The sequence below is a fragment of the Lepidothrix coronata genome, unplaced genomic scaffold (assembly GCF_001604755.1).
Source record: "Lepidothrix coronata isolate B3197 unplaced genomic scaffold, Lepidothrix_coronata-1.0 Scaffold229, whole genome shotgun sequence".
Taxonomy (NCBI): domain Eukaryota; kingdom Metazoa; phylum Chordata; class Aves; order Passeriformes; family Pipridae; genus Lepidothrix; species Lepidothrix coronata.
In genome coordinates this window covers 152,643-180,347 of record NW_016690409.1, presented here as the reverse complement: position 1 = coordinate 180,347, position 27,705 = coordinate 152,643, and the positions used below count along the sequence as shown (strand labels likewise).

At 58.2% G+C, this 27,705-nt stretch overlaps 3 protein-coding genes across 3 annotated transcripts in view; 2 read left to right on the top strand and 1 right to left on the bottom strand.

Moving 5' to 3' along the window:
* Positions 1-7: 7 nt before the first annotated feature.
* IGFBP4 (insulin like growth factor binding protein 4) lies at positions 8-8,833 on the bottom strand. The gene is made up of 4 exons (XM_017834212.1): positions 8,423-8,833; positions 2,526-2,680; positions 2,285-2,419; positions 8-2,141 (listed from the first exon to the last, which is right to left on the bottom strand). The coding sequence occupies exons 1-4, from the start codon at positions 8,793-8,795 to the stop codon at positions 2,013-2,015; spliced, it is 792 nt and encodes a 263-aa protein (XP_017689701.1). The 5' UTR covers positions 8,796-8,833; the 3' UTR covers positions 8-2,012.
* A 1,784-nt stretch (positions 8,834-10,617) lies between these two features.
* On the top strand, positions 10,618-17,033 carry LOC108506721 (collagen alpha-1(XVIII) chain-like). The gene is made up of 23 exons (XM_017834056.1): positions 10,618-10,794; positions 11,012-11,151; positions 11,483-11,554; positions 11,695-11,757; positions 11,840-11,914; positions 12,153-12,368; positions 12,565-12,927; positions 13,136-13,255; positions 13,331-13,384; positions 13,665-13,691; positions 14,023-14,124; positions 14,307-14,351; positions 14,518-14,589; positions 14,693-14,734; positions 14,847-14,874; positions 15,100-15,149; positions 15,234-15,368; positions 15,497-15,559; positions 15,698-15,766; positions 15,940-16,008; positions 16,149-16,343; positions 16,577-16,689; positions 16,823-17,033. The coding sequence occupies exons 1-23, from the start codon at positions 10,629-10,631 to the stop codon at positions 17,031-17,033; spliced, it is 2,490 nt and encodes an 829-aa protein (XP_017689545.1). The 5' UTR covers positions 10,618-10,628.
* A 947-nt stretch (positions 17,034-17,980) lies between these two features.
* Positions 17,981-27,705, top strand: part of TOP2A (topoisomerase (DNA) II alpha) — a 27,223-nt gene continuing 17,498 nt past the window's right edge. Inside the window, exons 1-22 of the mRNA XM_017834179.1 lie at positions 17,981-18,085; positions 18,545-18,688; positions 18,877-18,967; positions 19,392-19,455; positions 19,902-20,047; positions 20,207-20,304; positions 20,602-20,814; positions 21,007-21,180; positions 21,374-21,475; positions 21,927-22,064; positions 22,178-22,316; positions 22,588-22,745; positions 23,124-23,249; positions 23,673-23,783; positions 23,876-23,981; positions 24,362-24,471; positions 25,205-25,297; positions 25,754-25,868; positions 26,182-26,303; positions 26,763-26,911; positions 27,208-27,439; positions 27,563-27,697. Coding sequence (XP_017689668.1) covers positions 18,053-18,085; positions 18,545-18,688; positions 18,877-18,967; positions 19,392-19,455; positions 19,902-20,047; positions 20,207-20,304; positions 20,602-20,814; positions 21,007-21,180; positions 21,374-21,475; positions 21,927-22,064; positions 22,178-22,316; positions 22,588-22,745; positions 23,124-23,249; positions 23,673-23,783; positions 23,876-23,981; positions 24,362-24,471; positions 25,205-25,297; positions 25,754-25,868; positions 26,182-26,303; positions 26,763-26,911; positions 27,208-27,439; positions 27,563-27,697 — 2,799 coding nt within the window. The 5' untranslated portion in view covers positions 17,981-18,052. The remainder of the gene's footprint in view (positions 18,086-18,544; positions 18,689-18,876; positions 18,968-19,391; positions 19,456-19,901; positions 20,048-20,206; positions 20,305-20,601; positions 20,815-21,006; positions 21,181-21,373; positions 21,476-21,926; positions 22,065-22,177; positions 22,317-22,587; positions 22,746-23,123; positions 23,250-23,672; positions 23,784-23,875; positions 23,982-24,361; positions 24,472-25,204; positions 25,298-25,753; positions 25,869-26,181; positions 26,304-26,762; positions 26,912-27,207; positions 27,440-27,562; positions 27,698-27,705) is intronic.

Sequence of the window (27,705 nt, the reverse complement as noted above, 5' to 3'; positions counted from 1 at the left end):
CAGGAAATTAAATATAGTAATTACCTTTTTTTCTTTTTGAGGATACAAAGGTTCAAGTGTACTGTAAAAGGGTCGGTGCTACACGGGAGTCCAACGGGACGGGCTTGGCCCAGGAGGGACGGACAGGGACCCCTTGGGCACAGGGGGACACACTGGGGATGGGGGACACTGGTACATGGTCGTGTGTAAATACAGCCCTAAACTACAGGAGAGACACTGCGAAACACTGGAGCCCTCCAAGCAGGACACAGAATGTGCCCTGGTGCACTGGCATTCCCAGGAACCCCCGAACTGGGAAAGGTTCTGCTGGATCTGCCCTGGTGTGGGCAGAGAGGGGCCAAGTGGCCAAGACCACTGGGCTGGCACTGCCACCACACCCTGTGCCCTACCATGGGATTGGCACCATGACTGGCCATGGTCCCCAGCAGCACCTCCTGCAGCCTGGGAAACCCATCCTTGGCACAGTGGCACTGGGGGGACTGGGAGAGAACAGGGGCAGGGACTCCCCCTCCCCACTGAGGACTGTCCTGGCAAATTGACTCCGTTTAGAAGTTGTGTGTGAGCAGGGCCACAGGCAGCCAGGGCAGGAAGGGATCCAGGGGGTGCCAGGGCAAGAAGAGATCCAGCAGGGCACAGGGACAACCAGGGCATCTGGGGGTTGCCAGGGCAGGCAGGGATCTGGCAGGGCACAGGGGCAGGCAGGGATCCGGGGTGGTGCCAGGACAGGCAGGGATTTGGCAGGGCACAGGGGCAGGCAGGGAGGGGGTCAGGAGGGCAGAACGTTTCACTAAAACTGAAACATTTTGTTCCCATCAGGGGGCCTTGGCCAGGGCAAATCTATGTGGAAAACCAAAAGCTTCCACTGAGGCCATGGAGCTGGGGTAGGTCAGGAGGGGATCAGGAAAGTCCCCTCCATCTTTGGCACACTTGCCACGGCATTTTTACATGAAAAATTTCCAGCCCAGCTTAAAGAAAAGAGAAGAAAAAAGAATAGCTACAAAACCAGTGACAATTTCTCAGCTGAGAACTTTGTGCTGGTGAAATCTGCAGATCCCATCATGGAGACATTCCAGAACCCTTCCTGGTTTTGTCATGTTGGCCAAGTGGAGAAGACAGGAGCTACTGCCACAGTCCCCTGGTCCCTGGGGTTGGAGAATTCCAGCCTTGGGGCCACATGGTCACTTTTAAGATCCCACCAATGGCATTTTTTAAACGATAAAAAAAAAATTTGGGGAAGAAACTAAAAACTCAGACCAAAAGCTCTTCCTGCTGGGATGCATTTCCTGGACCTCCCTTGTCCCCCCATCCTCCCCTCGGACTCAATGCCTGTGAGGACCATCCTCGCCCCAGGGATGGGACAGGGGGAGACAGGATGGGTGGGGGGCTATGTCCCTGCACGGGGAGCAGGATGGGGATGGGTTGTGGGGATGGGGGGCTGCAGCGGGGAGGGGAAGGTCTCTTATTGCTCTGTGTGGCTGCGCTGCCCATCACACACACACACTTTGGGCAAGATGCAGGCAGGGAGGGCGGGCAGCAGTGGGGGGGTCTCTCCATGCCCCCCGGTCCTTGCCTAGGCAGCCTCTCGCTGCCGGGAGGGGCAGGATGAGGCACTTCTCCTGCTGCCCATGCAGAGGTCTGGCATGCATGGCCTGCCACAGCACCCCACGGTGTCGGGGGCTGCCCAAGGAGCCAGGGTGAAAACCGGGGGGGCACCACGGGGCACCGGCAGCAGCGTCGAGGATGCTCCCCACCGGGGCAGGCCGACACCAGCCCCCGGGGCAGCATGGTCCAAGCTGTGTCCCTGTGGGATGGAGGGGCCGCTGGCGCGTGCCAGGAGCCCCAGCAGTGGCGGGTAGTGGTCATGGCGCAGGTCGTGGGCAGCCCATGGCGCAGAGCAGCACAGTCCAGAGTGCACCCCGGGGTGCCCCGGCACCAGGGCCCCGCTCGGCGCTCACGGCCCCTCTCCTCCTGTCCCTGGCAGCCGCTCGGGCACGGGGCTGCCGCGGTCACGCTCACATGCTGTCCGCCAGCTGGTGACAGTCCAAGTCCCCCTTCAGCTCCAGGAAGCCCGGCAGCTTCACCCCAGTCTTGCGGTCCACGCACCAGCACTTGCCGCGCTGCCCGTCCAGCGCCGGGTGACACTGCGGGAACAGGTTCAGGGAGGGACACCTCAGGCCGGGTGGGCTCTGCCATGCCCTGTCACTGTCCCATCCACCCATTTCCCCCTCCCAGCCTCACCCTGGTCCTACACAGTGCCCCCGCGGCGGGTGAGAGCCCATCCTACCTGCTTGGGGTGGAAGTTGCCGTTGCGGTCGCAGTTGGGGATGGGGATGACGTACAGGTCCTCGTGGGTGCGGGTCTGCGAGGCCGCCAGCCGCTCCAGTGCCCGGTGCAGCTCGCTCTGGCACGAGCCCTGTGCCTGTGGGAAGGAGGGGCTGAGCCGGCTGCGGGGCTGGCACGTGCCCCCGCCCCAGCGCCCCGGGATCCTTCTCCACCCTGCCCTCCCCAGCCCTGCCCGTGCTCACTATGGGCCGCGTGTCCTCGCGGTGGTGAGGGCTCCCGCTGCTGCGCATCTTGTTGCCGTTGTTGACCCTCTTCGCCTGCTGCTTCTGCAAGCACTTGCGGTCATGGATGCTGCAGGGGCTGAAGCTGTTGTTGGGGTGGTCGATCTCCTCCTTCTCTGCAGGAACACAGACCGAGGGGGCTCAGTGCCACTGGCACCCTCAGCAACAACAAGCAGTTGGTGCTGCCAGACCCCACATCACCCTCTCCAGTCCCCAGAGGTGTCACTCTGGGCCCTGGGTCCCTTTCTGCCCCTGCTGCTGCACAGGTCTGAGGTCCCTGCAGCACTGGGAAAGACTCCTGGGAGTTTTTCCAACTCATTAGCCATGATTAACAACTTATTGCCATGTGTCTGTTATTGTAGGGTTGCAAATGCACACTGTGAGTGCTGGGCAGTGGCTCCAATGTGCTGGGTCTGGCTGTGTCCCTGCCAGCCACGTGCCACCAGGCACCGGGTGCTCGCCCACAGCACTGGAGCCGTGGGGCTGGAAGGTGACCCTGGGACACACAGCCAGGGGGCCACAGGAAGCCCCCCGTGCCCCCAAAAAGCTGCCTTTGAGGAGCTGCAGCGAGAATGGGGCACTGGGGTGGTGCTGAGCCCCCGCCAGGCCCGGGGCGGCACCGGGCGCCGCGGCCGGGAGTGGAGCCGTGCTCTGCTGCGGGGCACGGCCCCCGCCAAGACATGAAAGAAGAAATTCCTGGAATAAGAAAGTTAATCTCCCACGGGGCTGATCCCAAAAGGCGGCGCTTGGCATCCCCGCCTGCGCCAGGAGCGCAGCCAAGCTGCCGGCCCAGATGTTGGCAGCTGGACGGAGCGTCATGAGACGAGTGCTCGGCGTGACTTAACTTTCAGAAAGCTGCCGGTTCCTCCAACCTGGGGCCCGTTTACACTCTGTGGAGGGAAGACACCCCAGGAGCTGAGCCCCACCTGTGCTCAGAGCTGTGTCAGCCACAGTCCAAGCAGAGTTTTGTCCCCCAACCCATCTGGGCTGTCCAGGGAAGGAGCCAGGGCTCCCTGCCTGAGGTTATCCTGGGGTTGGGCTTAAACGAGTCAGTATTGCGACTGGCAGCAGGGAAAACCTTCCCAAACCAGGCAGGAAGGAGTCACCATCAGAGGTGGCACCCAGGGGCTCACAGCACCAGAACAGGGGCTGCCGGGTGATGCCCAACATTGGCCCTTCCCACAGGCTGGCAGTGGGGTCAGAGCCACGGCCTCCTGCCCACCACATCCTCCCAGGATCCGTGCTCTGGTCTCCCTTTGGCACCTCATGCCGTGGCTCCTGCAGCTCAGGGCTCCTGGCCCAGCTCCTGGGGGCCTGGTTAAAGTCCACAGCAAAGCCCCAACCAAAGCCCCCTCCCTCATGGGTGTTATTTGCTTTTTGCTTAATCTGTCCACTTTTTCCAGGAAATGGCTCATGCCCTTGAAATTTGAAACACGAACCCAAAGAGACCCAAAGGACCCTGCACAGAGCAGTGCCAGCGCCAGCTCTGACGGCACCAGCCACGGGGCTGTGGTGCAATGCTGGTGGCAGCGCCCAGCCGGGGGCATGGGGGCTCAGGCAGGGACGTTCCTTCCTTCCTCTGCATTTCCGTGGGGACACACAAGGAAGAGCTGGGCAGAAGATTTGGCACCGGTGGGGACCACTGTGCTGAATTCCTTGCACCTCCACACTCTTCTCTCACACCGTGGAAAGGCAGGACAGGGAGGCACCGGCACTGCCCGCTCTGCCCCCGCAGGGGAAGCCCTCACCGATCCCAGCACAGCCAAACCCCCCTCCTTCCCCCGCCAGACGCCTCCAGAGCATCAAATCTCCCGGCTTAAATAAAACCAGATGCCAATAACATTTTCATAAGGTCACATGAAAATCCGGTGCCTCCAGGCTGTGAGACGGCTCCTGCCAGCGCTCGGGACCCGCGGTCTCCGGCTCGCATGCTCCAGCATCCCTCCCTGCCACAGGGATCTCTGCTGTCCTTGGGGTGACTGTCCCTTGCTAAGTGACACACAGCAGCTCAGGGAACCTCTTGCCTGCCTGGGACCGGAAAAGTCCTCACACTCAGCAAAAAGACATGGGAAAAGCAACGTGTGTGGAACCCGGAGCTGCCACTCACTACCCTGCCCTGGTGCAGCCCAACCTGCCACCTCATGCATGGCCACCACCACCCTAGAGGGAGGGAGGGAGGGCAGGGGGGCCCCTGCTTGACCGAGCGTTTTAACGCTCAGATATGAGCTCAGTTTGGGATGGAAGTGGGTGCCAAGGGGATGGGAAGGGGTGCTGCCCTCGCTGGCCATGCAGACCTGCCACCCATCCCGGCAGGAGGAGGATTCCTGCCCGGCCTGTGGACGGGGGACACAAACGAGCCATTCAGCGTCGCCTTCAATTAACAGGAGCCGCAAATGAGGTTGGTCACGTGCCGAACTTGTGATTCACAGCACTGAGCCCGAGGGAGTGGTGAAGGGCTCCGGCTCCACCGCGCGGATCCTGTGGGAGCAGAGCCCGGGGCAGCCAAAGAAATCCCAGGACTGTGTGTGTGTGTCCCTGGGGAGGTACAAGTGTCAGAGCTCCAGCCCCACTTCCCTTCTGTGCCACCAGTCCCCTGTGAAGGATCCCACGTGCCTCAAGGGACAGAAGGGACACATCCACGTGTCTGTGGCTGACACGGCACATGAGCCATGGTGACCCCAGCACCCTCCGTGTCCCTGTCCAGCACCCCCAGTGTCACCTGCGGGTGGTCCTGGCAGGGCCGTGGCAGCACTGGCTTTTGGCTCCCGGAGTGCTGGACTTGGCAGGCACTGGCACAGGGAGGGCTGTGCTTGTCTTGCTAAGCACTGGTCCTGGCAGAGTGCGGGGAGCCAGGTATGGGGGTGCCAGGGGCACCAGGCACCCACTGCCCCCTGGGCACCTCCTGCCTCAGTGTCCAATGTGGGCCTCGTGGAAGAGAGATTGGGATGCAGGAGAGGGAGTGAGGGATTCAAATGCAGATGATGATTCCCCACAGATGATTCCTTGCCAGGAGCAGCACTCAGCCTGGAGAAACCAGAGCATGGAGGAACCTCCACCCCAGGGAACAGGTGGGACATGGCAACAGCCTCACCTGCCTAACTCCAGCCTGCCCTCTCTGCCCGTGTGCTGTCCAGCCAGGGCTCAGCCACCGCTGTCCCTCCTGGTCACAGCACGCAGGAAGGAAACAGGATTTGTCCCAGCTTGCAGAGACCACACGGGATGAACACAGCTCCCATGGGGTCAGGTTTTCCCAGACAGAAGCATTTACCCAGCATTAAATCACTCGTCATGTGTGCTGGGGAATATGTCCTCACCTCCTCCTGGCTGCCACACACAGGCTCAGTCACCACCAGCCAGCGGCTGTGCCGGAAAGCCATGGCTGGGACCTCCTGGAGCTGGCCCTGGCACAGGGCTCTGGCTGAGGAGTGGGGTCCTGGAGCCAGACAGAAGCTGGCAAGGGCTGGGAGAGGGAGGCAGGGACAGGGCCCGACACAAGGTGCCCAGACCCACAACCACGGGAGAGGGTCAGGAGGGCAGCCACCCGCTCCCTCGCTTCCTGAGAGTCCCGTCCCGTGCGTGCTGCGGGTCCTGGGTGAGCAGAGAGGCTCTTTGCTGCCGCTGGAGCCGGGAGCCATGTCCAACCCTTCGGAAAGCCCAGCCTCAGCCCAGCCCCCCGATCCCAGCCTCTTCCCTGGAATGCGGAGCCCCCCGGACAGAGCCCCCAGACAAAGTGTTTACTGTACGAGCTGTGCATTAACCGCTTCCCGGCCGCCGGGAACGCTCCCCGGCACCCGCTCAGCCCCGGGGCCACAGCCACGGCCGGGGGCACCTGCTCCCTATGGCCCTGCCCCCAAGTAGGCATTTAATTCCCTTCTGCTGATCCATCAGAGGCCAGGGTGCCCTCGCTGTGCAGGAGTGATGGAGCCTGCAGCCCCCAGCCCCACACTCCCACTGACTCTAGGCTGCTGGAGTGGGTCAGAGACCCACAACTGGATGTCCCACCAGACCAAGCAATGTGCTGTGGGTGTCCTGCCCGCATCCCACCGGGCTGTCCTGGACACGGGGTTCCCAGTGCCCTCTTGCCCATCCTGCCACCTGTGACACCACCGGCCATCACGGTGCCCGGTGGGTGACCTGGCTCCCACGGCCACCCACCCATCCCCAGCCAGGCCAAAACACCGCGGGAAGGAAGGGAAAAAATGCAAGTCTGTTTCCTAAAGGCTCTGGGAAAAAATGTTGCATTACACGGGGCACAGCCAAAACCAACAGGGCTTGGCAGCGTGGCGCAGCCCCGGGCCAGGGAGCCCAGACAGCTCCTGCAGGATGTGGGATGAGGACAGACAGGCAGAGCAGGGGGGCTCTGCAATGGACCCCATGCCAAGCACTCTGGGAGAGCTCCTGTCCCTGCAGGGGGGCAGCTGGAGGGGCCCATCCACAAAGGGCACTTCTCACGCTGGGGATACTGGCAGAGCTGCCATGGACCAGCCAGGCAAGGAGGGAATGGAGCTGGGATCCAGCCCTCACGGTGGATAGGGACAGACACTGCTCTAGTCCCTTCTGCCCCACAGGGGCAGGTCACTCTGTGTGGGGACCTAGGGCCAGGCAATCACCCTGTAGTGGAATGCTGCTCCCCAGCTTCAGGAGACATGGTCCTGGTCACAGCCTACAGGATATGAAAGGGGGAGCATGGCATACAGACCGACAGATGGACCAGGTCCCCACACTCATCCCCCAGGAGAGGCCCCATTCCCACAGACCTGCACAGCTCTGGGCTGGGCTCCCACTGTCGGCTCCAATCCTGGCCCCCAGACCCTGCCTGAGCACCAGGGGGATGGCAGGGGGCCACAATCAACACCTGCAAGGGGGTCCTGGGGCAGACAGTCATAGGCAGAAAGTACAGGAAGCAGCTCCTTCAGCCCAGCCCTGCCTGCACCCCACTGTCCTGCCTGGACAGACACAGCTCCCGGCAGAGCCCGGCACAGCGCCCGGCCGGACCTGCCTGAGAGGGAAGCAGGTGCCCCGCGGCCTCTTTCCTGTTTCCTCCCAGCAGTGCAGGCAGAGCTCTCAGCAGCATCCCAGGGAAGGGGCAGCGCAGGGGCCTCTGTGCAACAGGAGCTTCCCCAGCAGCTGGGACGCGTCCCCGGGGGCCGTGGGTGTCTGCAGGACTCCAGGCTGCCCCTTGGTCCAGGGGCACGTTGCAGCCAGGGGGGCAGAGCAAGTGGTTCCCCACTCCAGCACGTGTGGTGCCACTTGATCGTGGCACTGCTGTGTCCACAGTGGGTAAGGATGGCACAAACGTCAGCCACGTGTACCAGGGCTCCTTCAGCTCTGCTCCCTCCCTGGGACATGCTCCCTGCATTCCCATCCCTGGGCTGTCCCGTCCCATCCTGCCTCTTAGGGTCATGGAATGGTTTGCGTTGGAAGAGACTTTAAAGACCAACTACCAGACCAGGTTGCTCCAAGCCCCGTCCTGCCTGGCTTCGAACACTTCCAGGGATGAGACATCCAGAAATACTCTGGGCAACCTGTGCCAGTGCCTCTCCACCCTCACAGGGAAGGATTTCTTCCTATCATCTAATTTAAATCTCCCTGTTTTAGTTTAAAACCCTTCCCTTTGCCCTGTAACAACCTACCCATGTAAAAGTCACTCTTCATCATTTTTACGAGCTCCCTCTAAGTGTGGAAAGGTCCTTGACGAGCCCCGTCCCGCAGCCCCAGCTCTCGTCGAGTGATCAGGGAGCGAACTGGTGCCAACAGGGGGTTGTGCCACTACCATTGTCAGGGAAAAGGACCCCCGGGCACCCACCCCGGGTACCCACCCCGGGCACCCACCCACGGCCGCCACTCCGCCGCCTCACCTGGGGGGTGGAGGCTCTCCTGGATGGCCTCGACGTCGGCCAGGTCGGTGCAGATGCCCTGGCCGTGCATGAGGGTGCGGAGGGGCCGGGGCTCTCCGCGGGGCGGGTAGCAGCGCAGCCCCGCTCCGCAGCGCGCGGTGTACACGCCGCAGGGGGTGCCGCGGGGCAGCGCGCAGGTCGCGCAGCACCCGCAGCCCGGCTCCCGCACCAGCTCCGCGCAGCCCTGCGGCGCCTTGCACCGCGCCAGCCGCTCCTCCGAGCACGGCGGGCACTGGATCGCCTCCTCGCCGCCGCCCGGCCGCGCCGCCGCCGCCAGCAGCGCCAGCACCACCGGCAGCACCGGCAGCGCCGGCAGCCCCGGCCCCGGGCGCATGGCGGCCCCGCTCCGGCCCCGCTCCGCGGCGCTCGGCTGGCGGCGGGCGCGGGGCGGCGGCGGCCGCTTTATGCGGCTTTATGCGGCCCCTGGCCACACCTCCCGCCGCCGCCACCGGGGCCACCGGCGGGGCCGCCCCCGCCGCCACCGGGGACCCACCGGGCAGCGACGCTCCCCCCGGCGGCGGCCGCACCGGCACCGGCACCGGCGGCGGCTTCAGCAGCGGGGCCACCGGCGGGGCGGCTCCGGCGCCGGGCAGAGCGGAGAGCCGGCCTGGAGCCCTCCCGGCCCCGCGCCTCTTCGCAGACCACCCGCCGCCCCGACACCCTGCTCGGTCCCGAGAGCAGCTGGGATAAACTGGGGACACACACACCCCATGAGGGGCTGCACCGCGGGGGATGCGGGCAAGAACCCCGAGGTGGGCTCCGGACGCGGGGGGCCCCGGCGGGACCAAAAGCGTTGCTGGCAACGGAGCATCCCGGGCGGTTCGGCCCCGGTCTGTACGGGACGGCCCCGCCGGGTCCCCGCGCCCACCTGCCCCCGGTTCCCGCACCCGCGGCCCCCGCCCCGCACAGTCCGAGATAGGTTGAAGGCTGCCGGCACCTAGTGGCTACTCGGGAAAAGCGGGAGCGGGCGGGACCCCAGGGAGCCCCGCCATCCCCCCGGGACCCCGGTCCCGCCAGTCCCCGCAGCACCGGGCGGGGGCGGCACGGCGGGAGGCCGGGAGATGGCGGGGAGCGGTCCCTGTGCCCGGGGGGAGGTCCCCGAGCTGTTGACCCCCGAGCTGCGCCCTGGGGCATCTGAGCCAGCACCGGGCTTGGGACAGCCGGGGGAACCCGTCTGGGTGCAGCAAGGGGGTCGTGGGCACTGCAGGGAGGTCTTGGACATGTTGGGGGTGGCCATGTGGGGCCCTGGTGTGGGGGTCAGTGTGGTGGGTGGGACAAGAGAAGCAGAGCCGCCTGGAATGCAGGGCCTGGGCTGAGAACTCCCAACTTGTGTCATGGGTGAGCACATCTAATGCTCAAACTGGAATTTTGAGGCTTGAGTGCCAGCACGGGTGGCACTGGTGGCACTGCCACAGGTGCTCTCAGGACAATCTTCTCTCTCCTGTGCAGGTGAGCTGGACAGCACCAAGGGCAGGCACGACAGGGACAGGCAGGTTCTCTGTCCCCCACTCTCCCCAGCCCCCCTTCTCCCCTCTCAGCCCCAGCAGGGGCCCCATAAGGCATCGTCACATGGTGCTGCTCTGAGCCCCTGCCCTGCCTGGCACTGTGGCCATGACTCAGGGCAGAGGCACCAGCCTTGACTCGGTGTCCCAGTAGGGACCAAACCCAAACAGGTGCCCGGCCCCGCTCAGGCTGCAGCACCTTATCAGGCCTTGGCAGTGCCGCGCGCCTGCTGGGGAGTCTGTTGTGTCTGCGGACAGAGGCAGCGCCAGCGTCCCCTCCTCTGCCCAGGCACTGCTCCTCCAGGTCCCTGTCCCAGCACCATCCTGTGAGATGGAGCGGGGCTGGGCTGGTGCCCCCCACAGCCGTGCTGCCCCCACCCCAACCACAGCCCTGTGGCCACAGCGGGGGCTCAGTGCTGGTGTTTGGTGCTTGGTGCAGCCCAGCTCCCTGCCTGTGACGGGACAGCCCTGTGCCCCCAGCCCCGGTGCTCAGCACCCACCGGATGTGGTCCGTGGGGTGTGGGTGCCGGGGCGGGCAAGGGGCGTGTCAGGGGCTGCTGTGATAACTGCGGGCGCTGTGTGGGGCTGCGGGCACAGACGGAGCAGGGAGCAGGATGAGCCAAGGACCCCCACCCTGGGCAGCAGCCAGGCCCAGAGGCAGCGCCATGGGGTCCAGCAGCACCTGGGGCCTCCTCCGCACCCTCTGCATCCTCCTGGTGCTGGGCGGGCGCCTGTGCCCTGCCACGGCCCAGTGGTTTTACCTGGGCTCAGAGGACACCACCCCGGATCCCGGCACCAGCCTCACCACCCCCACCCTGGATGGAGAGGAAGGTAGGCAGGGTGCGATGGGGGCAGCACCCCAAATTCCTGCACCCCAGCATGGAGGGGGAACTTAGAGTGTGGAGGGTGAGGTGTGGGGTGCTGGGGTCTGGGGCTGCTGATGGCACTGCTGTGGCCATGGCAGGTGCTGGGAACTGGGAGTGCTGTGCCACCCCAGCCCCTCTCCAGCCTTGCCACCTTTTGCCCCATCACCTCTTTGCTCCTGCAGATGCAGAGACCAGCATGGAACCCACGGGGAAGGTGCTGCTGAGCAAACCCCCTCTGGCGAAGGCCCCCAGACGCCGGGACCACCTCGCCAGGGGAACAGCAAAAGGACCAGGCCATGCCCCACCACGCACACGAGGCCAGGTGCCTTTTTCTGGGCAGCATCCCCCTTCCAGCTCCTCCAGCCCTCCCAAAACTCCCCAGCTGCTGCCGGGCACCTTGCCATGTCCTTCCCCTTATCCGTGCCCTGCCTGCACACACCAGCCTGGGCACTGTGCCTTGCTCTAGCCCTGAGAGTGACTCCCCTTGGAAAGGAGCCACAGCAGCTCCTGGTGTCCCCCACATGGCACAGCCCCACAGCAGTGCTGGGGCTGGGCCCCCACCCTGGGCTGGAGGCAGCCACAACTGTGGGAGGGTCCCACCTGCCTCCCGGGACCCCCCGAACCCCACACTGAGCACTCCCTGTCCACCCCAGCAGCACCGACCCACGGCCACCCCAGAGATCTTCGAGGGGAGCGCGGTGGAAGAGGAGTTCCTGCAGATCCAGGTGGTGGAGGGGTCCTGGTCCCCAGGGGGATGAGAGGGGCAGCCTGGGATGGGCACCCTGGCAAGTGGGAGGGACTGGCAGGGAGGGACAGGGATGGTGCTCGGGGGTCTCACACTCAGCCCTTCCTCTCCTCCACACAGACGACAACAAAGGGGCTGCCCCGGGGGGTGCCCCCAGCCCCAGAGATGGACCCTGCTCTCCAGGTGAGGGGTGGGCACAGGGCACCCCTGTTGGACCCAACAGTCAGGTTCAGGTCCCTCAGCCCACCTCTCTCTCTCTCTCCAGGTGCACAACGGCTCTGGCTGTGTCTGCCCCGTGCGCCCTGGCCCTCCTGGCCGTGCCGGCCCTCCCGGCCCAAAGGTGAGGTGGTCCTTCCCAGGGAGGGGCAGGGGTGTGTGGGGGCCCACAGAGACACGCTGCAAGATGCTCTTTTGTCTATGCAAATCTCTTTTTGCTCAGGATTTGGAATGTGGCTTTGGGGTCTGAGTTGGGGGGTGACTCAGGTGGCCACGGGCAGGGGGGGTGCAGGTCCCCCTGGTGGGCTCCAGTGGAAGGAAGTGCCAGAAGCCCAGAGCCAGGGTCTGTCTTTCCTCAACAGGGAGAGAAAGGTGACCGAGGGTTCCCCGGAGAGAGAGGCCAGCCCGGAATCTCAGGAGACAGAGGGAAGTCTGGCAGCCCAGGACAGCCAGGTCACCAGGGTCCCCGGGGTCCCCCGGGTCCTCCTGGGCCCCCCGGGCCCCCGGGCCCCCCAGGCACCTGGGGAGCAAGGAGCCCACCCGCGCCTGCCGCCGTCCCCGAGGGGTTGGAGAACGAGGTGAGCGCCGGGGCGGGGACACGGGCGGGTGATGCCGGTGCCGCCCGCGGTGTCACTCCCGACGGGACCGGCGGGGACAGGGAGGGCTGGGGCACGCGGTCGTGCGGGTGGGCAGCCCAGGGGAGGGGGCCAGGGCATGGGACACGGCGGTTCACTGACCCTGCTCTCTCTCCTCTCCCTCCAACCTGACGAACAGCTGGGACCCTCCAGCCCTGTGGGAAACCCGGGACCCCCAGGCCCCCCCGGGCTGCCCGGCATGCCCGGACCCCCAGGCTACCCAGGCCATGATGGCCCCCCGGGGGTCCCTGGGCGGGAGGGAAAGCCGGGACCCCCCGGCCCTCCAGGGGCTGTGGGACCACCCGGTTTCCCCGGGGCTGAAGGAACTCCAGGGTCTCCAGGCTCGGCTGGGCCAGATGGACCCCCGGGGGCACCAGGGCTCCCAGGGCCTCAGGGTCCCCCCGGGGTGCCAGGGCACGAAGGACCCCCCGGTCCCACAGGACCTGCATCACTCCCTGGCAAACCAGGGCTCCGAGGGGAGCCAGGATTCCCAGGACTAAAGGTAAGGGCGTCTCAGCCCAGCCCATCCATGGCCCTGGGGTGGGACAGGGCATCCAGGTTCCCCAGGCCCTTGCCCTGCCCCGGGGGAGCAGTCCCCAGCACTGAGCCCTCGGAGGGCTCTGGGGCAGCCCCAGCCCTGCCACCGTGGGGCCTGGGGGCACACGGGGGCTCAGCCCCCACGCTCAACACCTTGTGCCGTGTGCCCATAGGGAGAGAAGGGTGAATACGGGCTGCCAGGCATGCCGGGAAGCCCTGGCCGGACTGGAGAGACAGGGCCCCCAGGCATGCCCGGTCCCATGGGGCCTCCAGGACCACCGGGGGACTACAGGGTGAGTAGGGGGTCCTGGGCTGCAGGTGCTGGGGTGGAGGCACCCCACGCTCATCCCAATGTCCTCTCCTTGCAGTGTGACTTGCGCCACGGAGGGCACCGTGGATTGGCTGGGGTACCGGGCCCCAAGGTGAGCTGGGCAGTGGGCACTGCGGGCAGGGGTCCTGGCAGGGGGTGAGCTGGGCAGTGGGCACTGCGGGCAGGGGTTCTGGCAGGGGGTGAGCTGGGCAGTGGGCACTGCAGGCAGGGGTCCTGGCAGGGGGTGAGCTGGGCAGTGGGCACTGCGGGCAGGGGTCCTGGCAGTGGGCAGGTGGTACCCTGGGGCATGAGGCACAGCACGGTGAGGGGGGCTGGGGGGCCAGGGGACCCCCAGAGCTGGGTGCTGACAGGATCTCTCATTTTCCTTCCAGGGAGAAAAGGGCGACCCCGGAGAGCCGGTTTGTAGCCACGAGCAGTGGCAGGGGGAGAACTGGCTGGGGGGTGTCCCCACCCCCACACCTGAGTGTGCACCCCTGAGTCTCCCGTGCTGCCTCTGCTCCCCCAGCACCCTTTTCCTCATCCTAGAGGCAGCACCGGAGACCCCAAATGGGCTGAGGCGCAGGGTGGGGGGCGAGTGACACCATTCTCTGAGGCACATGAGAACACACACGGGCACACACGTGTGCATACGTGTGCCAGCACACAGTGCACCCACACACACACCCAGCAGTCCCTGTCCCCAGCACCCAGCTCAGGCTCTAATCCTGCCTCTCTCTTTGCCTCACCCAGGGGTGCTGCTACAGGGAACAGGGGTGCAAACCAGGCCACCTCCCCTTCCCCAGCACTGGCAGCCAGCCCAGCTCCTGGGGGTCCATCAGAGGGTACCAGACGGTGAGTGCTCAGGGGGAGGGACCCCAGCCCGGCCTTGGGGACATGGATCACCCCACCAGCAACCCCGCAGGGCCCATAGCCCCAACTGGGGTGGAGGAATGGAGGATGGAGAGGGGGAGAATGGAGGGATGGAGGGTTGGAGGATGAAGATCAGTCTCAGTCTTTTCCCTCTGCCTCTGCAGGACAGCAAAGAGGAACCAGAGATTTATGGAGCGATCATCCCCCATGTGAGAGTCACTGCCTGGCTGGGGTCTGCACTGCCCCAACCTGGGGATGTTAAGCCCTGGGAGGGAACCGGAGTGGGAAGGACGAGGGGCAGCAGCAGGGTGTCTTATAGCTACCCTGCAAAAGGCAGCACCAAAACAGCCCAGTCTCCACACTGCTCTCCTTCAGGGTGTTCGAGGTCCTCCCGGCCCCCCCGGGCCCCCAGGCCCCCCTGGCCCACCAGGTCTCCTCTACCTCAACGTAAGGCCCAGCGCGGGTGTGCACACTCCTGTGTCAGAGCACACACACATGTGGGTGTGCACAGCACCAGGGCCCCCCCAAACCTGCCTGTCTTTGCTTCCAGAGGGTGTACCCGGTCCGTGCCCAGCCCCCCTGCAAGCAGCCGGTAAGCCATGGCCTCACTGTCCCTGAGAGTCCCCGTCCCCTCCCCATGCATTGGGAAGGGTGTCCCTGTCCTTGTGCCCAGCAGGAGTAACAGGTCCCATTTGCCTTCACAGGTGGCCCCAGACCCAGGCTGGGCAGCAGGTGAGGGAGTTTCCCAGGTGTTTCAGGGGCTCCAACCTCCTGAAAACACCTTTGTGAAGTCTTGCCTCCCTCCCTGGGTGTTGGGGCCATGTCGGCACAGGTCCCTGGCACCGCCGCTGGCTTTCACCCGCTCCCCCCGTGTCCCCGCAGGGCCAGCTCCCACGGGAGCACCCAGGCCCTGCGCTGGGACACCTTGTGAGCCCCCACCTTCTCTGGGCTCTCCAGATGCCGACACCCGTCAGACGGAGCCATCGGACTGCCGCACTGACCCCCGGGTGTGTCCTGGCTGCGGCCATGGGTGAGCCCCCCCAGCTCTCCCGGACCCCACAGCAGGGCCCTGACCCTCTGCATCCCCCCAGCGCCAGACATGGGTCTTCAGGTCCAAGGAGCTGATGATGAAGGCGAGCGGTGCCGTGCCCGAGGGGAGCCTGGTCTACGTGCAGGAGGGGAGCAGCGCCTTCCTCCGGACCCCCACTGGCTGGAGCCGCCTCCTGGTACTGTGGAGATCCCTCGAGGGGCTGGGGGGACAGGATCCAGAGCTGGATTTGGCACTGGGGCAGCAGACCCCCGGGGAAGGAGCAGGTTTCCCCTAACCTGTCCCTCTGCTCGTGTCATTGAGCAGCTGGAGGATTCGCGGTCGGTCTTGGCTGGTGACGACCCTTCTGCCTCCACCCCACGGTACCAGGTGAGAGACGTGTGAGCAGATGTGGGGCCTGCTCATGTCTCTGGAGGGGGATAGAGCCCTCCTCTGCCTGCCAGGGGGGACAGACACCATGGGACTGTTCTCTCCCTCCCCCTCTCCTCTCCTCTCCTCTCCATCCAGGAGGCAAAGCGGGTGCAGACAAGAGGTCCCAACACAGTGTCACCTGTGCAGTCCCCAATGGACTCGCTGGTGAGCCCTGCTCAGGGTCCAGCCGTGCTGGGAGGGACATGCCATGGGGGTGGGCTGGATGTCCGCAGGGCAGTGCCAGCCTGGCATGGAATCATGTTGGTCTGGAGAGGGTGTCACCCACCCATGGCACAGGGATGGGTGTCCCCAGACTGATCTGAGCTGTGTTATTCCAGGTCCAGAAGGAGGAGGGACAAGGGCTGCCCCAAATCCCACCAACCACCATCGCCCCACGGATCCCATCTGTAAGGAATGCCTGACCCCGGGGGTGGGAGAAGGGGCAGAGGTGCCCAGGGGCCCCCCAGCCCTGGCCAGCCCCCCCAGGAGCCTCCCACCCCCCGGGAAGGAGGGAGCAGAGCCCCAACACCTCCCCACTGTCCCCCAGCTCCGCCTGGCCGCCCTCAACGTGCCCCTGTCTGGTGACATGAGCGGGATCCGGGGTGCCGACCTGCAGTGCTACCGGCAGTCCCAGGAGGCCGGGCTGTACGGCACCTTCCGGGCCTTCCTGTCGGCCCCCACCCAGGACCTGGTGTCCATCGTCAAGAGGACAGACAGGACCCTCCCCATCGTCAACCTGAAGGCAGGTACCCCTGTCCCCAGGAGGGGCTGCGAGTGACAACCCCCCCTCCAGCCCCCAGTGAGCTGTGGTGGGTGTGGGACCCCTGCCCAGTCCTGCTCTGGGGCTGCTGCACCCCGGCCGTGCTCCGTGCTTTTGGGGAGCTGCCGGAACAGAGAGCAAGTTACTGTCCACACGTGGTGGGGACAAGGGCACCCCCTTGGCCCCCGGCTCAGCACCATGGTCTGTGCTCACAGGGGCAGCTGCTGGCCAAGTCCTGGAGCTCCCTCTTCGAGGGTCAACCTGGTGCCACCCCACGGGGTCCCATCTACTCCTTCAACGGGCGCAACATCCTGACGGATCCCCTCTGGTGAGTCCTGAACGGTTCCCCCGGCATGGGAGGGGAGTGGGGGGGGCTGTGGTGGGTCCCTCCCTGCTCAAACGCAGGAGCAAAGAGCTGGGTGTGCCCTGAGGCGCCCCACTGACCCCGTGCCCACCCGCAGGCCCCACCGGCTGGCCTGGCACGGCTCCACGGCGCGGGGGGGCCATGCCCGGCGCCGGGACTGCCAGGGCTGGCGTGGCTCTGGCGCGGCCGAGGGCATGGCCACCCCCCTGGGCCAGGGCCGGCTGCTGGCCGGGCACCGGCACAACTGCTCCACACCACTGGCCGTGCTCTGTATCGAGGTGGCCTTTCCCTACCGGCACATGTGGTGACAGTGGGGACACCGGGCCACACGGCCCAGGCAGCCCCATGGGCCTGGGAGCACTGTGGGCAGCGTTGGAGCTGTGCAGGAGCACCAAGGGGATGCCAGCCCCACAGCCGGGCTGTGTCATCCCTGTCTGTGCCATCCCACGGACCCCCGTGCCATGGGGCGATGCCAGGCTGTGCCCACAGCCTCCTTGCACCCACAGTGGTGCCGACACTGTCACTGCCCCAAAATAAAGACATGCAAATGTTGTTTTTTATGACACTGTGCTCTGCTCTGGGGGGACATGGCTGGCTGCAGGGAGGGGCCAAGGAGACATGCAGCCACCTAGGAATGGGGAAAGGGGCTGGAGGAGGGGTTGGGAGTGGGCTCCAGTCCCCTTGGGATTGGCAGAAACTGGGAGGGGATACTGCGGGATCAGGGATGGCACAGGGCTCCATGTCACTGAGGTCAGCGTTGTGTCCCCAGAAGCTGAGTGTATCCTATCCCTCTGAGTCCCAGTGTGTCCATGGGACTGCCCAGCATATCCCAGTGATTCCCAGTGTGTCCCAGTGGGTCCCCAGGGCCTGTTCCCTGAATGCCAGCGATTCAACTTGCCCTGTGTCCCAGTGTATCCCAGTGATCCACACTGTGTCCCAGTGTATCCACGTGGGTCCCTGGGGCTGGCCCAGTGTGGCCCGGTGTACCCCAGTACATCCCGGGCTCGCCCAGTTTGTCCCAGTCCATCCCAGTCGCTCCCTACCCGAAGGTAACGGGCCCTCGCTGTGCCCGCCCCCTTCGCTCCTCTATTGGCCGGTCTCGCTGCCCATCCCGCCGCTCTCCCTCCCGAGTGGCCGGTTTGAATGCGCGGAGCGGTCTCTGATTGGACAGGATGAAGGAGGGCCCTCGAGCCGTGTTCCCGCCCCAGAGCTGTGATTGGCGGCCCGCGGGGCCACGCGGGCGGGGATTGGCGGAGCGTTTCGGCGGGACGAGCGGAGGTTTGAAGGGGCCGTTGGCGCCGCCGTCGCCGCCTCAGCCGCCGCCGTCATGGAGATCGCGCAGCCCCCGTCGCCCCTCCGGGTGAGTCCGGCGACCGACGCCGACCCTGCTCGGCGACCCCCGACCTCGCGGGCCTTCGGGTATCCCCCCGCCATCGTCCCCCTCGGTGTTCCCGGCCGCGCCTTAGCTCCCGCCGGACCCCCTCGGAGTCTCCCCCAAACCCCCTCAGCGCTCCAGGGCCCCCTCAGGGTCTCCCTGGCCCCCCTCAGGGTGATGCCGGGCCCTATCAAGGTCTTCCCAGGCCCCTTCAGCCGTCGCGGAACCCTCCTCAGGGTCTCACCAAGCGTTCCCCAACACCTTCCCCCCCCCCCCCCCCTGGGCTCCCTCAGGTTCTCCCCAAAACCCCCTCAGGGTCTCCCCGAGCCTCTCTCGCCGCCGCTTCCCCCAGCCCCCCGTTCCTCTGCGATTTTCCCCATCCCTGTTCTCTCGGGCCTCTCCCCCGGCCTGACCCCTCGTTCCCCCTCCCCTTTCCCCCCACAGCCCGCGGACGAGAACGCCCGGACGCACAAGGCCGATGGCCCCAAGAAGCTCTCGGTGGAGCACATCTACCAGAAGAAGACGCAGCTGGAGCACATCCTGCTCCGGCCGGACACCTACATCGGCTCCGTGGAGCTGGTCACCCAGGTAAGGGGCAGGGGGGTGCGGGGCTGAGCCCCCCGAGCACCTCAGGGCGGGTGAGGGGGGCATTAACAGCTGTTTACAAAACACGAAATATCTACTTATCAACCGCAAAACATCTGCTTCCCAAACGGGTGGCACAGAAGAGAGGCTGTACCCTGGGCACTTATGAAGTTCTTCCTTTTTTTTCCCAGCAAATGTGGGTTTTTGATGAAGACATTGGCCTCAACTGCAGACCTGTGACCTTCGTGCCTGGCTTGTACAAAATCTTTGATGAGATTCTGGGTAAGGTGACAGATCTCCCGAGTCAGTGAGTGACAGGTTATTAACGGGGGTTGAGTGCCTACAAAACTGGATCTAAACAGAAGAACTTATCAAGAACTCATTAGCCCTACTTAATAGCGAGCCATTTGTGGGAAACAAAAAAAAACACCCCAATTTCAAAAATCCAATTACAAACCTGATTTCATCCAGCCCAGACTTCTCCCTTTTCTGTTAATGGTTGGACTTGATTGGTTGACAAAGGTCATTTCCAACCTGAATAATTCTGTGATAACTTGTAGAATTCCTCTTTGCAATTCACAAAATATTTTCATGCCAAGATGATTATTAGTGGCATTGCATTGATCTTTTGTGCTCATTTTACTGAAACACTTCATAGTTCTGTCTCGATTTGGAATGTAATAAAGTAACAATATTCTCTTTCTAGTCAACGCCGCAGACAACAAGCAGAGGGATAAAAACATGTCGTGCATTAAAGTCACAATTGATGTGTAAGTTTTATTTCATTGTTGTTTGTTGCCTTCAGCTGTTCTGCAAAGCTGGGGTGGCACTGCAGGGGCTGATCTGAGTTACCCCAAACTTAATCCACTAGCTCTGAAAGCCTTTCTCTGTGCTCAGTCCCCTGGTCTCTTACAGAGGGCTGACAGGGCAAACGGCTGCTTTTTACTTGCTGCTGTTTTCCATCTCTTCCTGCCTTTTTATCCTGATTGAGCACAGACAGAGGGTTTTGTGGCGTGTCCATTTTAGAGCAGATCTGGGGATTTCTGTGTTGCCTGTCCCCCCTCTGCTGGCAGCTGCTGCACTTGCTGAGCACAGATTTGCTCCCGATGAAATGGTGCCTTTCCCCAGAGCCTTTCTATAACTTGCTTCACAGCTCAGTCGTTTGCAGCCTTAAAAACACGTTTTTTGTGTTGGATTTTTTTTTCCCTCCCCTTAGAGAGAATAACACAATCAGTGTGTGGAATAACGGGAAAGGTATCCCAGTTGTTGAGCACAAAGTGGAGAAGGTCTATGTGCCTGCTCTGATCTTTGGACAGCTGCTGACTTCCAGCAACTACGATGACAACGAGAAGAAAGTCACAGGTGGGGAAGAAGTTGCATACTGAGCTTGTAGAACGTTGTTGCTTGTTGACAGTTGCCTTTGGATTGTGCTGAAGTGACCAAACTCCTGTTAGTCTGGGATTCTTTTGGATAGCTTTGGACAAAGATAGTAATACAAGTCTGTGTTCCTTCTAATTCCAGGGGGGAGGAATGGTTATGGAGCCAAACTGTGCAATATATTCAGCACGAAATTCACTGTGGAAACTGGATGTCGTGAATACAAAAAGTTATTCAAGCAGGTAGGAGCACTTCTCATTTCAGAGGGGTTATACCTGAGGTTTTCAGATGAGACCCTCAGGTTTTATTTCAAAAATCTAGGCACACCTTCAGTGCATTATGTTTAGAGTAAATTTGACCCACAAAATATAATTCAAAGGAACAATGAAATTAGCAGACAGCACCAAAATCTGGTTTTCAACCAGAGTTTTTGTTAAATTTGAAAGTATTTAAAACTCAAACCAGCTTACTGTTTTTAAAAACTACAGTAGTTACTTGCGTGTGCTCGACTTGCAACTCACAAAAGCTCCTTTCCTCAGACCTGGACAGACAACATGGGCAAGGCTGGAGAAATGAAGCTGAAATACTTTGATGGAGACGATTACACCTGTGTCACTTTCCAACCTGATCTGTCCAAATTCAAGATGACAGTTCTGGATAAGGACATTGTAGCACTGATGTCTCGAAGAGTGTATGATATTGCTGGGTCCACAAAGGATGTCAAAGTTTTCCTGAACGGACAGAGGCTGCCTGTAAGTGAGCATTGAAAAGAAACGCAAATACCTGCATTTCTCGTGCCATTTAACCGGTGAGGTTGTGTCAAAGCCATTCCTGTCACTGCACACAGCAAAGGAGGCATTCCTGTACCCACTTTGCAGGAGGATGTGCATTAAGTATTTATGGGAGCTGTTATCAACCAGTTGTCTGCTCTCATCCGTGTGCAGGTGAAAGGATTCCGCAGCTATGTGGACCTCTATCTGAAGGATAAGGTCGATGAAACTGGGAATGCACTTAAGGTTATCCACGAGGAAGTCAATTCCCGGTGGGAAGTGTGTTTGACTTTGAGTGAGAAAGGCTTCCAGCAAGTCAGCTTTGTCAACAGCATTGCCACCACAAAGGTAACCTCTCAGTGTGTTTGGTCAAGCCAGCACCAAATTCTTCAACATTAATATTCTTGGCTATTTCTAAGCGTATGTATTCTAGTAAAAAACAGTTAATATTGCAAAGACTGTGCTAAAAGTTTTCAATAGATATGTGTGGTTTTGTGGGGTTTAATGGCCTCACCCCGGGTCCTTTTCCTGTTTTCTTTAGGGTGGCAGGCACGTTGATTACGTCGCTGACCAGATCGTGACCAAACTCATCGATGTGGTGAAAAAGAAGAACAAAAATGGAGTTGGGGTGAAGCCTTTCCAGGTACAACATCAGAATTTCCCCAGTGGGAAACACAACTCGAGCGTTACTGCCAATTGTAACTCCAGCTTAAAGCAGAACTGTGTTGGTTTTATTAATAACACATTTCCCATTGTACAGATAGTAGATAGGGGATTGCTGATTATAGAAGTCTCACGTTGTCTAATTTAAGGCAATTCTCTTTGCTTTGCTGATGTATTTTGTAATCACTCTTAAGTCAGTGTAGATGCACTAAAACCCAGTACCTGTTAGAAAACACCCATTTAGGCTGAGAGATGCCAATTCCTTGAGATCCCAAATCATGCTCGTGAATGTTCATTAGCTGTCCAAAATTCTTCCAGACCATTTAGGAAAATCCCAAACCCTGCAGTGATAACTGAGTCTTTCCTCACTGTGTGATTGATGGGTGAGCTGAGCCTGTACAGAGTGTGATCCTTGCTGTATTTAACTACAGGTGAAGAACCACATGTGGATTTTCGTGAATGCCTTAATTGAAAACCCAACCTTTGACTCTCAGACTAAGGAGAACATGACTCTGCAGGCAAAGAGCTTTGGGTCCACCTGTAAACTAAGTGAAAAATTCATTAAGGGTGTAAGTACTGACAAACAGGGACAACCAGGATGGCTGTAAAACTTTGTAGCAAAAAATTCCATCATTGTTGCAGCTTTTCCCACAGCTGTTTGGGCTTGGGTTTTGTATTGCAGGCAGTTGGCTGTGGCATTGTTGAGAGTATCCTAAACTGGGTAAAATTTAAAGCTCAGAGCGAGCTGAATAGGAAATGTTGCGCTGTGAAACACTCCAAGATTAAGGGTGTCCCTAAACTGGATGATGCCAACGATGCTGGTAAGTGCTTGACATCCTTTATAACCAATTCATTCAAAAACAGTTAAAACTTGGTTGTTAAATGAAAGATTTGTCTCCTAGGGAAAAGTGAGAAAACCTGTAATTATAGTTTTACCCCCATTTTATGGCCCTGTTTACTATGTTTATCCCCATTTACTGTGTGCAGTGCAACAAAACCTGTGTTAGAAGATATTTATCATTCAGTTGTGAGTGTGCAGGCTTCGATTTCACTTCTTAATTAGAAAACTGACTCGATTTTCTTCTTTTTTAGGCAGCAAGAATTCTCTAGATTGTACGCTGATCCTGACTGAGGGAGATTCAGCCAAAACTCTGGCTGTCTCTGGTCTGGGAGTGATTGGCAGAGACAAATATGGAGTGTTTCCTCTTCGTGGGAAAATCCTCAACGTCAGAGAAGCTTCTCATAAGCAGGTTGGGTGGAAAATGGTTACAGTTACGTGAGGGAAGGTGTGGTGTGATTTGTGTAACGAGCTGATGCAGCTGCTCACCTGGAGCACTGCAGCTCCAAGGTGAAGTGTCTGCTCTCACCTTGAGCCTGCCTTGCTGGTTAAGTGGGAATATCGATTAAGTCCTGTTTGGTGTTTTGCCCGAGGGGATGATGTTTGTGCTGTGGACTGGAAAATGTTTGGAATGATGTAGAGTAATTTAACCACCGAAAACGGTAAGTTTCTAAACAGCAAAAAACCACCAATAAGACAGAACTAATCCAACTTACAGATAATTTTATACTTTCTTGAGCTGCATTTTGAGTCTGAAAGGCAAGTTTTTGTTCTGTGTGATGTCTTTCAGATCATGGAAAATGCCGAAATCAACAACATCATCAAGATTGTGGGTTTGCAGTATAAAAAGAACTATGAAGATCAAGAATCTTTAAAAACTCTTCGCTATGGAAAGATTATGATCATGACAGATCAGGTTAGGTTCATTTAAACTGAAAATTGGGAGAAGATAATAATTAACTCTTAAATGAAGAGAAAAGAAAACCATGCTTTTCTCCCACTGTTGTACCTAAGTCTCCTTGTTTGTTTCTTTTTCTCATTCTGTATTTTAGTGGGTCATAATATCATTTCAGCCACAAAACAAAAAAAGTAGAGGGGGGGAACTAACCACCAAACAGCTAAAGTCTGCTGATTCAAGGTCCTTGAGCAGTCCTTGACACCTTTTTTCACCAAAAATCTGCCTTTTTGGTTCCTCTCAATTTTCAGCAGTTAAAAAACACATGGTCACCTTTTTAGAAGTGAGTTAATAGGGTCACTTAGGTGGAATTATAGAACCATTTGCTGTTAAGCCAACAATTGTCAGTCCCCTATAAAATATGTCTTTTCCTTTTTAATTCAGGATCAGGATGGGTCACACATCAAAGGTTTGCTGATTAATTTCATCCATCACAACTGGCCATCTCTTATAAGACACAACTTTTTGGAAGAATTCATTACTCCCATCATAAAGGTGAGGCTTGGGGGATGATCAGGTGAGTGGGTGAGGATTCACTGCTCCAAATCTGCCTCTAATTTCACAGTTAAAATATTTCTCTATCGCAGGCCTCTAAAAATAAAGAAGAAATTGCATTCTACAGCATTCCTGAGTTTGAAGAATGGAAAAGCAGTACACAGAACTACAACTCATGGAAGATCAAGTACTACAAAGGTTTGTAAAAACTTAATATAGTGAAATTCAGTGCTCCAAGTCAGAGGATTGATGATTCGAGTCAGTCCTGCTTTGCAGAAAGGTTTGGGTCAGGTGTGTTCTGTGTCTCTTCCCTCCTAAGATATTCCAGTTACATTTCAGATATCTACGTGAGTTACAGACAAAATCCAAAAGTACAGCGTGCCACTGCTCACTGAATTGTAATTGTTATGACTTCTGTGATGCATCTCATTCTGGAGTAACCGAAGTTTTCAGAAAGTCATCTTCACACTGTCCATTCATGTGACACATCACAGAAACTGGGCATAGCAAAATATTTCTTTGAACTGCGACTTAATTTAAGCAAAGAGTCGTTAGGATTAACTCTGCTGTCCCTGCAGGTTTGGGTACCAGCACATCGAAGGAGGCCAAAGAATACTTTGCAGATATGGCAAGACACCGAATTGGCTTCAAATATTCTGGCCCTGAAGATGATGCTGCGATCACCCTGGTAACTAACACTTGATTTAATTGCTGACTTACTACCTTTGGTATTTCACCTTGTAGAGTGCTCGGTATTTTCTCTTAAAATGCTCTTGGAGGCCCGTGGGCTGGAGACAATCTCTGTGTTACCAAGGCTACGGATTTACTCGAACCAGGAGCAGCAAATCTGCCCCCAGACCTCAGGCCAAGAGTAGCCTTTTAATGATGGGCTTTAAATATAGCTCAGAACAAGCTAATCACTAGAAACCAATTGACATTTTCAGGCACAATAGTAAATATTTCTCTAACATTTTTCTGCATATTTTCTGCTGCAGTTTGCTCCAAGTTAGATCTCCCCTTTTTCCCCCAGTGCGAAACAGTGGATTAAAACAGTCCTGGTTTCTGTGAACTTCACCTTAGGGAACCCTTGACTCAAACATTCAGAGCTGTTAGGCAATGCCAAAAAATCAAATTTTCCCCCAAAATATTTATCTCCCCCCAAATCTGCTTTAGTTTTCTGCTAATACATTAAAAACCTATAAATTTAAAACTAACTACCCCGTCTCCTACAAACTGGTGGAAATTATGCTCTTAATATGTTTAGCTACAGAAACCTTTTATTGCACTTGGGCTCTTAAGCCAGCCTGTTTAGCACGTTGTTCTCCTGGGCAAGCTCTTCCTTTCTTTTTCTCGACTGATCCAATAATGCACAACTGCAGAACGTTCTAGAATCGAGTTACTTTTCCTTTTGTAACACCCAGGCCTTTAGCAAGAAGAAGATAGAAGAGCGAAAGGAGTGGCTGACTAATTTCATGGAGGATAGGAGACAACGGAAGCTGCACGGTCTGCCAGAGGTAAAAGGTTTATGTTCACAAGCAAACTGGTTCCCAGTCTCTGCCTGGGGCTGTTCTCAGCTTCATCCCTGCACTGCACACGGCTCAGTCACTGAGTCAGGCCCGGAATTAGAGGACGTTGAAAATGTGTCAGGGTTTTGCAGAGCAGCTTCTTCTCTGCCCTTATCAGTTGTAGCCTCATTGTCAATTATCCAGCGGTTAATTTCATTTTTAACTCTTATCTTTCAAATTGCTTCATCAATAGGGAAACAATAGCTGGAGCAGGACCAGATGAAGACTTTGTTTCCCAAAAAAAATGGGCCTGCATCGTGGCAAATGTTTCCTTTTGCCATGCAAGGAGTGTCAGGGCTCAAGCTGTATTTAACTGGTCTTACAAGAGTTCCCATTTCGGTGAAACTAGCCAAGAGCAGATTAGACCCTGTTAAATTAAGGCAATCTTCCACTTGATTTTCTTAGGAATATCTGTATGGGAAAAACACCAGTTACCTGACATACAACGACTTCATCAACAAGGAGTTAGTGCTGTTCTCAAACTCGGATAATGAGAGATCAATCCCATCACTGGTTGATGGTAAGTGATTTCTAGGTAGTGATTCTGCATGGTGTGTCCCTAGAACTTAATAAATGGGTGTTTGATGTCCTGTCAGACTCAGGGAACCCACTGAGTTTCAGGATCAGTGTCCTGAAGCCTGTTTTCTGCTGTCCAAGCTTTTTTCAACTTGGGATTAGATGTCTTGTCCATTTTGTAGTGTATTATTGCAAATACCTCACTCACCTGGGGCAGGATCTCTGGGTGGATAAGTAGTTCTTGTGTCTCTAGAGAGCAGAAGCCAAGTGAAACACATCACATGTTCTAACCACGAGGTCTTTTCTTTTTTATACAGGTTTGAAGCCGGGTCAGAGGAAGGTTTTATTCACCTGCTTCAAACGAAACGATAAGCGGGAGGTGAAGGTGGCTCAGCTGGCCGGTTCCGTGGCTGAGATGTCCTCATACCATCACGGTGAGGTAAGGACCTGCCTGGGCCTGCAAAACACTTTAAATGAAAGACAAAAAACCCTTCTGCTGGCATGACAGTGGCAATGCCTCTGAAGCAGAATTAGGAGTGTGAACACCAAGTTGAAGTGGCTGTTTAGCTGCTATTAATGCTCCAAAATTAATTTAATCTGAGGTTGGTCACTCTGCCTGCCCTGCCTGGATTTCATGGGAGCACAGTTTGTTCCAAAAGAAGAACAAGAAAAACTCGCTTTATTTGGGATGGATCTAGGCAGAAGTTAAGTTAATAACCTTTCTGCCTGTGCCAGGAGAAGTTAAGCACTGAAACAAGATTCCCTGTAGAGACCCAACAGAATCTTTCACTGGAGGTTTCAGAGCAGGTAGACAGCAGTAGAGCCGTGGGTCACTAGGACATTTCTAGTCACCCTGAAGCATTCTGCACGCTCAGCTTTGCACCTTCCTTCGTTTCAGGCCGCCCTGATGATGACCATCATTAACTTGGCTCAGAACTTCGTGGGCAGCAACAACCTCAACTTGCTCCAGCCCATCGGTCAGTTTGGCACACGGCTGCACGGGGGGAAGGACTCTGCCAGCCCTCGATACATCTTCACCATGCTCAGGTCAGCATTACGGAGTTCTTACTGCTGGAAAGATTCTTAGCAGGACCCAATCTTACAGCAGTTAGACTGAAAAATGAATTGACTTTTTCCCTTTAAAACTTTGGGCTGCTTGCATGCCCAGAGTAGCAGCAATTGAAGTGAGATCTGGGTGCTAGATTCAGGTATGGAAGTTTGGTTATCAGAGCAGAGAATATGGAAATGGAAGCAGGAACAAAAAAACTCAGGAAGTTTCTTTTTTGCATGGCCATCATGGTCTGTAATGAGAATTTGGGCTTGAATTCCCTTCTCCATTCCAGTCCCCTGGCACGGCTGGTGTTCCCACCGGTGGACGACAACATCCTGAGGTTCCTCTATGATGACAACCAGCGTGTGGAGCCAGAGTGGTACATGCCCATCATCCCAATGGTGCTGGTCAACGGGGCTGAAGGGATTGGTACTGGCTGGGCCTGTAAAATCCCCAACTTCGATATCAGGGAAGTTGTGAATAATATCCGTCGGCTGATGGATGGAGAAGAGCCATTGCCAATGGTAAATAATTAAAAACCAAATGTCCCACTCGTTGGTTTATCGAGCTCATATTGAGCATCTGATGGGAATGCTTGAAAACGGAAGCATCTGCACAAAGCTGAACCCAGTGTTTGTTCTGCTCAGCTTCCCAGTTACAAGAATTTCAAAGGCACCATAGACGAGCTGGGGCCTAATCAGTACGTGATTAGTGGTGAAGTGTCCATCCTCGATTCTACAACCATCGAGATCACTGAGCTGCCTGTCAGAACATGGACACAGGTAACAGA

Excerpts from the sequence above, each read along its gene's own strand:
- IGFBP4 (XM_017834212.1), bottom strand. The coding sequence starts at position 8,795 with ATGCGCCCGGGGCCGGGGCTGCCGGCGCTGCCGGTGCTGCCGGTGGTG. Across the intron at positions 2,420-2,525 it reads GCGAGGACACGCGGCCCATA|GCACAGGGCTCGTGCCAGAG; the intron begins GTGAGCACGGGC and ends TCCTTCCCACAG. Across the intron at positions 2,142-2,284 it reads GCAACTTCCACCCCAAGCAG|TGTCACCCGGCGCTGGACGG; the intron begins GTAGGATGGGCT and ends CTGTTCCCGCAG.
- LOC108506721 (XM_017834056.1), top strand. The coding sequence starts at position 10,629 with ATGGGGTCCAGCAGCACCTGGGGCCTCCTCCGCACCCTCTGCATCCTC. Across the intron at positions 10,795-11,011 it reads CACCCTGGATGGAGAGGAAG|ATGCAGAGACCAGCATGGAA; the intron begins GTAGGCAGGGTG and ends TTGCTCCTGCAG. Across the intron at positions 13,692-14,022 it reads AGGGCGACCCCGGAGAGCCG|GGGTGCTGCTACAGGGAACA; the intron begins GTTTGTAGCCAC and ends TGCCTCACCCAG.